Consider the following 11,487-nt stretch of genomic DNA (forward strand, 5'->3'; position numbering starts at 1 on the left):
CTATAAAGAAATCTGACTGGATCAGGTATTTATAAGTGTTATGCTGAAAATAATGCAGAGTAATCTAGGGAGTGAGAGGGTGACTAGGGTCACCCATGTGGTGGCTAGGTACCTGGATCTGGCATTGCACTTCTTCCATACAAATCCTGGCTCCATGCACCTTTGGCTCTATGGCCTTGTCCAGTTGTGCACTCTCTGTACTCCAGTTTTGTTGCCTGTAAAATAGACATATTAACATTACCTACTTTAAAGAGATGTTTTAAAGAAAATGGCTACTCCTAACATCTCCCCAAGAACCAAGCACAGAATTTTGGAAGTTTTAATACATTTTCTTAAAGAAGTCTCTTTCTTGGCATTGTAAAACATTATCTAGATTCAAGTCTGAGTTGTTAAGTTATTTTATCCTAAGGCATCCAATGGCACAGATTGACATTAAAGTGAGAGAAGAACTAGCTTCATCATTGCCATTGTTCTCTACCATAGCCCATGGAAACACAAGACCTGGCTGACTGAGAAAAGTGAATGAGGGGAATTATGTCAGAAATGACAGAGAAGCATGGGCAGGATTTCTGGCAGGCACGGGTATTTCTAAGTAAGAAATGGTGTGGTTAGGAGACAATACTCTCAAGAAGGGGACAGATGGTTTCTGTGGCAAAGGGAGTTTCCCTCATTCAGCCTTGATGGAGAGAATAAAGGCCCTGGCCCCTCCACTGAGGATATGGAGTAAACAAGACAATTAAGTCTGTCACTCCTGGAGCCTGCATTCTAGTGTGGAAGACACATAGCAAATGATACATCAACATTAAGAAATTCATGAGTAAATAAAGATAATTTCAGGCAATAATAATTACTCTGAAGAACACGAAGAGGGGCCTATGATAGAAAAGGGGTGTAAAGGAGTTTGGAGGATTTAAGCTGAGTGAGCAATCTCATCTCTATTTTGATAAGGTCACTTTGGCTTCTGTGTGGATAACACATTGGATGCGGATAAGAACAGGAGCAGGGAGACCTCCAGTAGCAGGAGGCTGCTCTAGGGGTCCTTGCAAGGGATGCTGGCAGCTTCGACCCGAGTGGTGGGATGCAGATGGGAGAGGCAGGTGGACAGATGAGACAGCTGAAACAGGAAAAGCAGGCACAAAGGCAAACACAACACAATGTAACAGAACGGGAGTTTAGAGCGGAAGGAACACTCCGGAGTCATTCTGGTCCAATTCTGCAGATGAGGAAACCACATCCCAGGAGGCTGAGGTGGCTTGCCCTGCATCTCAGAAGCCGGGCAGTCCCTGAGCCTTCTGACCTCACATCCTCTGCCACACCACAGTGGAGAAACCAGAACTGGAGGAGCAGCTAGAATGCAGAGAAGAAAAATGAGGTGCGGGTGCGAGGAGGAGGAGAACAGAGAGAGAGGGAAAGAGGCAGCGAAGGGGCAAAGAAAATGAAAGAAAACGCAGGTGGAATGAGACAGAAACCACAACAGGTGAAAACAGGGATGGGGGCAGGCAGAGGAGAGGAGTGAGGCGGACCTTGATGCTGGGATTATTTAGGGCAGATAGTTTCCAGTTGAGGTTCAGTTTCATAGCCCATTGCCTGGCTCCCTGCAGCTGTCAGGGCACCAGAGGCAGCAGTTGGAGCAGCTGCCTGCACCACCTGAGCCACAAGGACAACGGCAAGGGAAGTGCAGATGGGCAGGAAGTCCCTCTGGGTCAGAGCCAGGGTAGCCAAGATCACATTGTTCTTGCCCACCGCATGGGATGCTCAGGCTTCCCACAGCAGCCCAGAGACCAGACCTGTCCTTTATCCTTAGCATCGCCACCATCATCACCATCATCGCCATGCTCCCATTTCTTAGGATCATGTGCCAGGGGCTTTGCATGCATTTCTCTCTTTCATCCTCACAGAAGCACTTGAGGAAGGTATTGCTTTCCCCAGTTTACAGATAAAGACACGATGGCTTCATTCATTAACTCACTAACCTCATTTCAGAGCCAGGAAATGGAGAAGGGCCCTGCTGTCGTTCTGTTGTTTTTGTTTTGTCTTGTTTTCTCCTCTTGAAGAGGACACATGGAGCCCTGGGTTGATGTTATAGGAGGTGTTGGTGCCGTGCACTGAAGGGATCCGATGTTTTCTCCTTTCTGCAGCTGGAGGTCACTCAGCCTGGACTGATGAAGCCGGGGAAGCCTGTGCTCTGGTCCACACAGCCCCCTCAGCCACCCCAGGGAATGCTCAGATCCAGTTGCACAGGCAGCCCACAGAATACAAACAGAACTTTCTTTTAGAATTTTTGCGCTGTTTTATTGTTTCTTACGGACAACAACTGACCTTCTCTTTTTTCCTTCAAGGCCCCTTTCAAATGTCACCTCTTCTATGAAGGTTTTATTTCTTTCCAGGCAAAATAAACCACTCCCTTTTTGGTGCCCTCATAATTTTAAATTTTGGCCTAAAGCGCTTGTTTGCCTCCACCATCAGAGCATGGGCTTCTTGAGGAAAGGGACTGTGTTTTAATCATTTCTGTATCCTTGGCATCTAGCACAGTGCTTGGCACAGTAAAAGCTGTCAATAAATGTTAGCTGAACTGAAAAGTAAAAAATGGAAAGGGCATTTATTGGGGCCAGTGTAAGTCAACTGTTTCCATCCTTGTTTCTTTAACTCAGAAACTCAAATGAAGAAAGACATTGTCAATCTCATGAGGAGTCCATATTTTTTTCTACTGGTGAGAGATAAAGTAAATAGCATGTGGATTTCCTTTGGAAGAATAACAAATAAAATTCTTTTGTAAGGCTGTGAGTTATAAAATTAACTTTTAAAACCTCCAAATTGCCATTTTGCAAGGAAGAAATATAAGTAATAAATATGAATATTCTTTTTTATTTCAGACTTTTGCTCCATAGGCAATAGAAATGAGATGGCCAATTACAGTATTGAAGCATAAGCACAGATCTAACTCAGTGCAGAGGCAAATATCATATAGCACATGATATTTTCATATTTTTGTGTGCTACTATGAGTAACACTATTGCAAATCCAATTTATTTATGATTTGGTCTTTGTAGCTCCAATTTCATTATTAACTAAAATTTCATAGCATCATTCTTACTGACATGCACTGAAGATAAAAATACTCTATATTTTCCTCATCTATCCTTGTCTTTTCCTTTATTAAAAACATAGCAAAATTAAAAAAAGAACTAGCAATAAGCACACTGAAATCACAACTCAGACACATGACAATATTCCATAACCATGACACCTGTCCAGGCTGCATCCAGCCAAATATGGATCCAAAAAAAGGAATACTGATATTTATTACTTATATTTTTCCCTTGCAAAATAACCCTTTGGAGATAACAAAAAGTTAATTTTATAACTCATATCATTATAAAATACTTTTATTTGTTATTCTTCCAGAGGAAATCCATATGCTATTTACTTTATCTCTTGTCAAAAGAAAAAAATATGGACTGCTCATGAAATTGACAATGTCATTCTTCATTTGCGTTTCTGAGTTAAGGAATAAGGATGGAAACAGTTGGCTTACACCAGCCCCAACAAATGCCCTTTCCATTTTTTGCATTTCAGTTCATAGTAGGAGCTCACTCAGGACTTAGCTGGCAGAGAGAGGAGAGTCTGAGGCCAATGTGCACTTCCCAGCACAACATCTCACATCCTCCTCATTTTTTATCACTCAAGATATTGAAAAACTAATATGCAAGGATGCTGTCATTATAGGGGTAATCTTCAATCTTCTCTAATTATATTTAAAATTATGTCATAAACTTCAGAAATTAGCAAGTATTAGTGTATACCTTATCATTAGCATAATGCAAGTTGGCCTCACCTACAAATAGAGTCATAATTATAAAAATTCTATCTTTCAACCTCCTACTTTCTCAGAATGGAATTTGTCCCCACTAAAGTTATCCTTCAAAGTAGTGCTTCACCTGTGCCCACAAATACCTGTGGCTACTGCACAAATACTGTGTGGCTTCTACCAGGTTTTTCCTCCTGACCTAGCTCTCATATGTTGATATTTGTTATCCCATCAAACCTTTCTGTTGCTCAGCTTTGCAGCATGGATGGTGCAAAAAAGCAAATGTTGCTCTGTCTGCTACTGTTCCCAAAGCTGGCAAATTGCAGGATGTCACCATGGGGTAAGCTCCATGAATGAAGGGATTAGGGGTGAAGAGAGAACAGACCTTTCTAACAAAGTTCAGAGTCCTGAGTTACTGAACTTTTCCCTAACTCAATATTAATTTCCTATTGTTGCTATACTGAATTACCAGAAACTTAGTAGTTTAAATCTGCACATTTCATTATCTTACAGTTAAGAGGACAGAATCCAATCAGGGCCTTATTCAGCTATAGTCAAGGTGTTAGCGGGGATGTGGTTTTATCTGAAGGCTCCTAGGGAGAATCCTTTTCCTTTCCTTTTCCAACTTAGAGATCTACCTGCATTCCATTGCTCGTGGTCCCATCTTCCATCTTTAAAGCTGACAATGTTGCAGCTCTCTAACCTTTTTTCCAAGAAATGTATCCCTTTAACTTTCCTGTTTTGCTTCCCTCTTCTACCTCTTCTACTTTTTTCTTTTTCCCTTTTTTTTTTTTTGTTGTTTGTTTTTTGTTTGTTTGTTTGTTTGTTTTTGAGATGGAGTCTTGCTCTGTTGCCCGGGCTGGAGTGCAGTGGTGCGATCTCAGCTTACTGCAAACTCCACCTCTTGGGTTCAAGTGATTCTCCTGCTTCAGCCTCCTGAGTAGCTGGGATTACAGGTGAGTGCCACCATGCCTGGCTAATTTTTGTATTTTTAGTAGAGACAGGGTTTCGCCATTTTGACCAGGCTGGTCTTGAACTCCTGATCTCAGATGATCTGCCCACCTCAGCCCCCCAAAGTGCTGGGATTACAGGCATGAGCCACTGTACCTGGCCCTCTTTTCCACTATTAAGGCCCCTTTTATTACATTAGGCTTTCTCAGATAACCCAAAACAATCTCCCTACTTTAAGGTCACCTGATTAGCAATCTAAATTCCATCTGCAAACTTAATTATCCTTTGCCATGGTTCTGAGGATTAGGACATGAGCATCTTGGGGAAGAATATTATTCTGCTACCAAGAATATATTTTTAAAATCTTTTTATTTCCATAGGTTATGGGGAGCAGGTGGTGTTTGGTTACATGAGTAAGTTCTTTAGTAGTGTTTTCTGAGATTTTGGTGCACCCATCACTCGAGCTGCATACATTGCATCCTATTTGTAGTCTTTCATCCCTCACCCACTTCCCACCCTTTCCCCCTGAGTCCCCAAAGTCCACTGTGTCATTCTTATGCCTTTGCATCCTCATAGCTTAGCTCTTACTTATAAGAATATACGATATTTGGTTTTCCATTCCTGAGTTACTTCACTTAGAATAATACTCTCCATTCTCATTCAGGTCACTATGGATGCCATTAATTAATTCCTTTTTATGACTGAGTAGTATTCCATTGTATATATATACCACAGTTTCTTTATCCACTCATTGATTAATGGGCATTTGGGTTGGTTCCATGATTTTGCAGTTGCGAATTATGCTGCTATAAACATGTGTGTGCAATTATCTTTTTCGTATAATGACTTCTTTTCCTCTGGGTTGATACCCAGTAGTGGGATTGCTGGATCAAATGGTAGCTCTACTCTTAGTTCTTTAAAGAATCTCCACACTGTTTTCCATAGTGGTTGTACTAGTTTATATTCCCACCAACAGTGTAAAAGTGTTCCGTGTTCATTGCATCCATGCCAGCATGTACTGTTTTGTGATTTTTTGATTATAGCTATTCTTGCAGAGTAAGGTGGTATTGCACTGTGGTTTTGATTTGCATTTCCTTGTTCATTAGTGATGCTCAGTGTTTTTTCATATGTTCTTTAGCCGTTTGTATATCTTCTTCTGAGAATTGTCTATTCANAAGTCCACTGTGTCATTCTTATGCCTTTGCATCCTCATAGCTTAGCTCTTACTTATAAGAATATACGATATTTGGTTTTCCATTCCTGAGTTACTTCACTTAGAATAATACTCTCCATTCTCATTCAGGTCACTATGGATGCCATTAATTAATTCCTTTTATGACTGAGTAGTATTCCATTGTATATATATACCACAGTTTCTTTATCCACTCATTGATTAATGGGCATTTGGGTTGGTTCCATGATTTTGCAGTTGCGAATTATGCTGCTATAAACATGTGTGTGCAATTATCTTTTCGTATAATGACTTCTTTTCCTCTGGGTTGATACCCAGTAGTGGGATTGCTGGATCAAATGGTAGCTCTACTCTTAGTTCTTTAAAGAATCTCCACACTGTTTTCCATAGTGGTTGTACTAGTTTATATTCCCACCAACAGTGTAAAAGTGTTCCGTGTTCATTGCATCCATGCCAGCATGTACTGTTTTGTGATTTTTTGATTATAGCTATTCTTGCAGAGTAAGGTGGTATTGCACTGTGGTTTTGATTTGCATTTCCTTGTTCATTAGTGATGCTCAGTGTTTTTTCATATGTTCTTTAGCCGTTTGTATATCTTCTTCTGAGAATTGTCTATTCATGTCCTTAGCCCATTTTTTGATGGGATTTTTTTTTTCTTACTGATTTGTTTGAGTTTGTTTTAGATTCTGGATATTAGTCCTTAGTCCTTTGTCACATGTATAGATTGTGAAGATTTTTTCCCATTCTGTCAGTCATCTGTTTACTTTGCTCTTTCTTTTGCTGTGCAAAAACTCTTGAGTTTAATTAAGTCCCACCTATTTATCTTTGTTTTTACTGCATTTGCTTTTGGGTTCTTGGGCATGAAATCCTTGCCTAAGCCAATGTCTAGAAGGGGTTTTCCAATGTTATCTTCTAGAATTTTTACATTTTCAGGTCTTAGATTTGAGTCCTTAATCCATCTTGAGTTGATTTTTGTATACTGTGAGATGAGGATCCAGTTTCATTCTCCTACATGTGGCTTGCCAATTATCCCAGCACCACTTGTTGACGAGGGTGTCCTTTCCCTACTTCATGCTTTTGTTTGCTCTGTCAAATATCAGTTGGCTGTAAGTATTTGGGTTTATTTCTGGTTCTCTATTCTGTTCCATTGGTCTGTGTGCCTATTTTTATACCAGCACCATGCTGTTTTGGTGACTATGTCTTATAGTATAGTTTGAAATCAGGTAATGTGATGGCTCCAGATTTGTTCTTTTTGCTTATCTTGCTTTGGCTATGTGGGCTATTTTTTGGTTCCATATGAATTTTAGAACTGTTTTTTTCCTAATTGTGTGGAGAATGATGGTGGTATTTTGATGGGGATTGTGTTGAATTTGTAGATTGCTTTTGGCAGTAGGGTCATTTTCACAATATTGATTTGCAGTAGCATCCAAAGATATAAAATACCTAGAAATAAATTAATAAATGCAATGCAAAAATTCTATGCTGAAAACTACAAAACTGCTGAGGGAAATTAAAGAAGACTTTGAAAATGTGGGAAAGTATATTATATTCATGGATTAGAAGGCTCAATATTGTAAAGACAGCAATATCCCCAAACTGATCAATAGATTCAAAGCAATTCCAATACAAATACCAGCCAGATTTTTATTAGAAATTGACAAGTTAATTCTATAATGTGCAAAGCATTCAAAATAGGACATATTAGTCATTTGTGGCAAATATTCATGCAATTCAGTTGAAAAAATTATTGAAGTTCTATATCATTCCAATAGGCCTAGTAAAAGAGGAAACAGCAGCATAACAAAGTGGTAAGACAGCCCTGAGTTTAAATCCTAACACTGTTGCCCATGATCTTTACATATCCACCAGACCTTATGGAATTCTTTAGGGGAAGGGTAGGGTAGGAAGAAGGATGGGTAAAATTTGAAATGACATCGAAGGGGGCTTAGATCTAACTTACACATTTCCACCCCTACTCAAACTACTGGATAAAGAAACACTGTTCTAAATAAATTTTTAAAGTGATACTATACTACTAAGTTGGAAGAGACCTTAAATAGTATTATATTTACCCAAATCCTAAATAAGTGCTTTGCTCAAGGTTACACAAGTATCATAGTGACTGTTATTTATCACAGTCAGACCAGAGCCCAAGCCCAATAGCCCAAATGTGAATACAAACTCCAGATCTTCTACCAGCCAACTGTGCAGCCTATAGTTAAACCTCTGAAATCTGGAACTCTTCATTGAAAACACGGGGAGAAATAACATCTTTTTAAAGGATACTTTATTGAGTAATGAGATAATTTTTAAAGTGTTTAGCAAGTTGCTTGACACATAGCAAGTACTTGCTTTTTTTTTTTTTCTCTTCCCTTTTTTCTTCTCTGGCTTCTACCCCAGCTAGTCTCTTCTTAAATATGTAGTCCAATGTGTGCTATGGTTAGACATTTTGTTGCAAGTACAGAATTCTATTCAGGTTAACATCAGCAAAAGAGGGGAGGTCTGTTATAAGAATAGAGGGTATCATGAGGACCTCAAAGTCAAGAACTCAGCCAGGCTTTAGGAAGTCACCTGAACTAGAAACCATAAAAACAGAAGACCTTTCTTTTCTATTTCTTTTCTCTGATTGTCTCTCCATATCCATCCTCCAACTCCCACCTCTCTGTCTCTCTGTATCTCTCTCAATCTCTCTTTTCTTTGCTTCTCCGTGAATGTGGTAATAGAAGATAGGAATTACACAATTCTTGACAGATTTCTTCCACTTACCAGCCAAGACTCAGTCACAATATTTTAGTTCCAATACCAAATTCCTGGGAAAGAGAATTTGGTTTTGGTGGTAGGGAGGAGCATGGAGTCACATAATATACAATAGTTGCCAACACTTAAGCTGAAAAGAGCAGTTATGGGGTTATTGTAAGTTGGGCAGAGAACCCTAAAAGTCTACTACAATATCCTGGCAACTTCTTTGTAGATATCTAAGAGGAATCCTTATCCATATGTGAAAGGCTTTCAGCCTAATGCAGTTCAAAAAGGGGCCACACCAAGATGATGAAACCCTGTCTCTACTAAAAATACAAAAATTAGCCGGGCGTGGTGGTGGGTGCCTGTAGTCCCAGCTACTTGGGAGGCTGAGCAGGAGAATCACTTGAACCCAGGGGGCAGAGGTTGCAGTGAGCCAAGATCACACCACTGCTCTCCAGCCTGGGCGACAGAGCGAGACTCTGTCTCAAAAATAAATAAATAAATAAATAAATAAATAAATAAGTAAATAAATAGTGGGGGGCCACAATGGCAATACCCCATGTCTCAGTGTCTTAGTGCATACATTGAACATTTAGATTTTATCCAGTTCCAAAGCTCCCTGTTGATTTTTTAAATGCCCAGAGTCATGGCAATAGAATAAATTTTCTCTAGTCTCCTTTCTTGGCTTAGTCATGACAAGGGTGACATCAGATATTCTTGCCCTTACAACCTGGGCTTATGGAAAAATTGTTCCTAAGAGAATAATCTCATTTCACATAGGCTTGGCTCTAAAATCAGGGGCCCCTTTCATGGTTGCTCTGAAAATCTGCCATGAGATATACTATATCAGGAAATATTGGCTTCATGTTTTTTCTGCTATTCAATAGTTACTCTTAGAGTTCAGTCATTAGAAACTCTCCAGCTCAGCAGCTTGGTTTTCTGCATGTATACATGATTTTCTTTCTAATGAATGAATTCCATATGAGCTAATTATAGAAAATTAGATTTTTTGCAGGAATTAGCATGGTTCTTTATTAGCAAAACCAATTGCATTTCATTAATTTTCTTCTTAATTAAAACCACTGGTATTCATGGGAAATTAAATGAATAACAGGCTTTTCTAATGTAAGCATATGCTGTGCAAATACCAAAGTATTTGCATTACTACAAGTGCTGCCCCAGCTCATCATCGTAAAAAATAAAAAAAAAATAAAAAATAAAAACAAAACTAAACTAAACTAAAAAACTAACACAAGTCTTCTTTATTCTGCTTTGGAGTTTTATTAACCTAAATAGAAAATACTGCTGAGAAGTTGTAAGCTCAAGTCTCAGCTCAGTCATTCTTTTCTATAGGCTCTCTGCATGTTTGGAAGTCTGAATTGGTTGAAGTTGAAGATGATGTGTATCTGAGGCACAGCTCTTCCCTGACTCATGGGCCTTGACACTGCTGTTGAGGTTTGACTCGAATCCCAGAGTTTTGGTGTGGATGAGCAGGGACAAATTGCTGAGCATCAAGAAGAGTAAAATTAAGCAAGTGGAACGTATGCCTCTGCTCTACGCAGTGAAATGAAGAGTCAACCTTTGAACATGTGTGTGTGTCTCTCATTTTCCCAAACAGGATCAACCCACCATGATTTATGAATTCACCTCTTTCTTAGAGGCTTCCTTTCTTTTTTGTTAGATCCTCCTTTGAGAGCATCTAGGGTCCTATCAAAGCGGGAAGTGACTTCAAACAAATCCACACTAATACGTGAATTAATAATGGCTACCAAGCACAGAGCTCTTTCCCGTGGCACACTCCTGGGAAACAAGCAGTTACAACACTTGTGGAGAGTAATGTGATAGTATACATTCATTTTTTTTTTTTTTGAAGTAGAAACATTTATATTTAGAAATTTAACCTTTAGTAATGTGTCCCACAGGAATGCTTGCCTGAGTGTACCAGGATTTTTATTGTAGCAGTGTTTCTCAAAGGGAAAACAACAACAACCACCTTAAAAACAAACCTAAGTGTCTATCACTAGGGAAATAGTTAAATAGATTATAGTACATTCATTCATTCTATGGGACACTCTGTGGACAATAAAAGGAACGGAGTATACCTGTATGTTAGAACATGGGAAAAATGTTCATACTACCTGATTAAATGAAAATAGCATTTTTCGTTTATGATTCAATTTTCATAAAAGAAAACAATACATTTTTATGGACTTATATATGTGTTTTATGCACACAATAAAAGATGCAGATGGGAGGCTGAGGTGGGCAAATCATGGGGTCAGGAGATCGAGACCATCCTGGCTAACATGGTGAAACCCCGTCTCTACTAAAAACACAAAAAATTAGCTGGGCATGATGGCGGGCACCTGTAGTCCCAGCTACTCGGGAGACTGAGGCAGGAGAAGGGCCAGAACCCGGGAGGCAGAGCTCATAGCAGTGAGCTGAGATCGCGCCACTGTACTCCAGCCTGGGCAACAGAGCAAAATTCTGTCTCAAAAAAATAAAAGATGCAGATGAATACACAACAAACTGTTAACAGCAGAAGGTGGGTATGGAATGGTGAGTAGGACTTACACATTGGTATTGTTTTAACTTCCTATCATTAGAAGACATCATTTTAAATTAAAAAAAATAAAAATAGGTATGGTTGAATACAGAATTTCAGTTTGCAGTGATGAAAAACTTCTGAAGATGGATGAAGGTGATGGTTGCATAAGAATGTCACTCAACTGTATTCTTAAACATAATTAAAATGGGAAATGTTATGTTATGCATAGTTTACCACAATAAAAAA

The 11,487-nt window shown here is 39.2% G+C and overlaps 1 protein-coding gene across 1 annotated transcript; it reads left to right on the forward strand.

Moving 5' to 3' along the window:
* The first annotated feature begins 534 nt into the window (after window positions 1-534).
* On the forward strand, window positions 535-10,279 carry HMHB1 (histocompatibility minor HB-1). Its single transcript, XM_017872862.1, is given in 3 exon segments — window positions 535-592; window positions 1,322-1,372; window positions 10,047-10,279. Coding segments are annotated over 3 exon segments (198 nt in total). The 3' UTR covers window positions 10,136-10,279.
* The last annotated feature ends 1,208 nt before the right edge of the window (window positions 10,280-11,487 follow it).

The sequence above is a fragment of the Rhinopithecus bieti genome, unplaced genomic scaffold (assembly GCF_001698545.2).
Source record: "Rhinopithecus bieti isolate Rb0 unplaced genomic scaffold, ASM169854v2 scaffold_7438, whole genome shotgun sequence".
Classification (NCBI taxonomy): domain Eukaryota; kingdom Metazoa; phylum Chordata; class Mammalia; order Primates; family Cercopithecidae; genus Rhinopithecus; species Rhinopithecus bieti.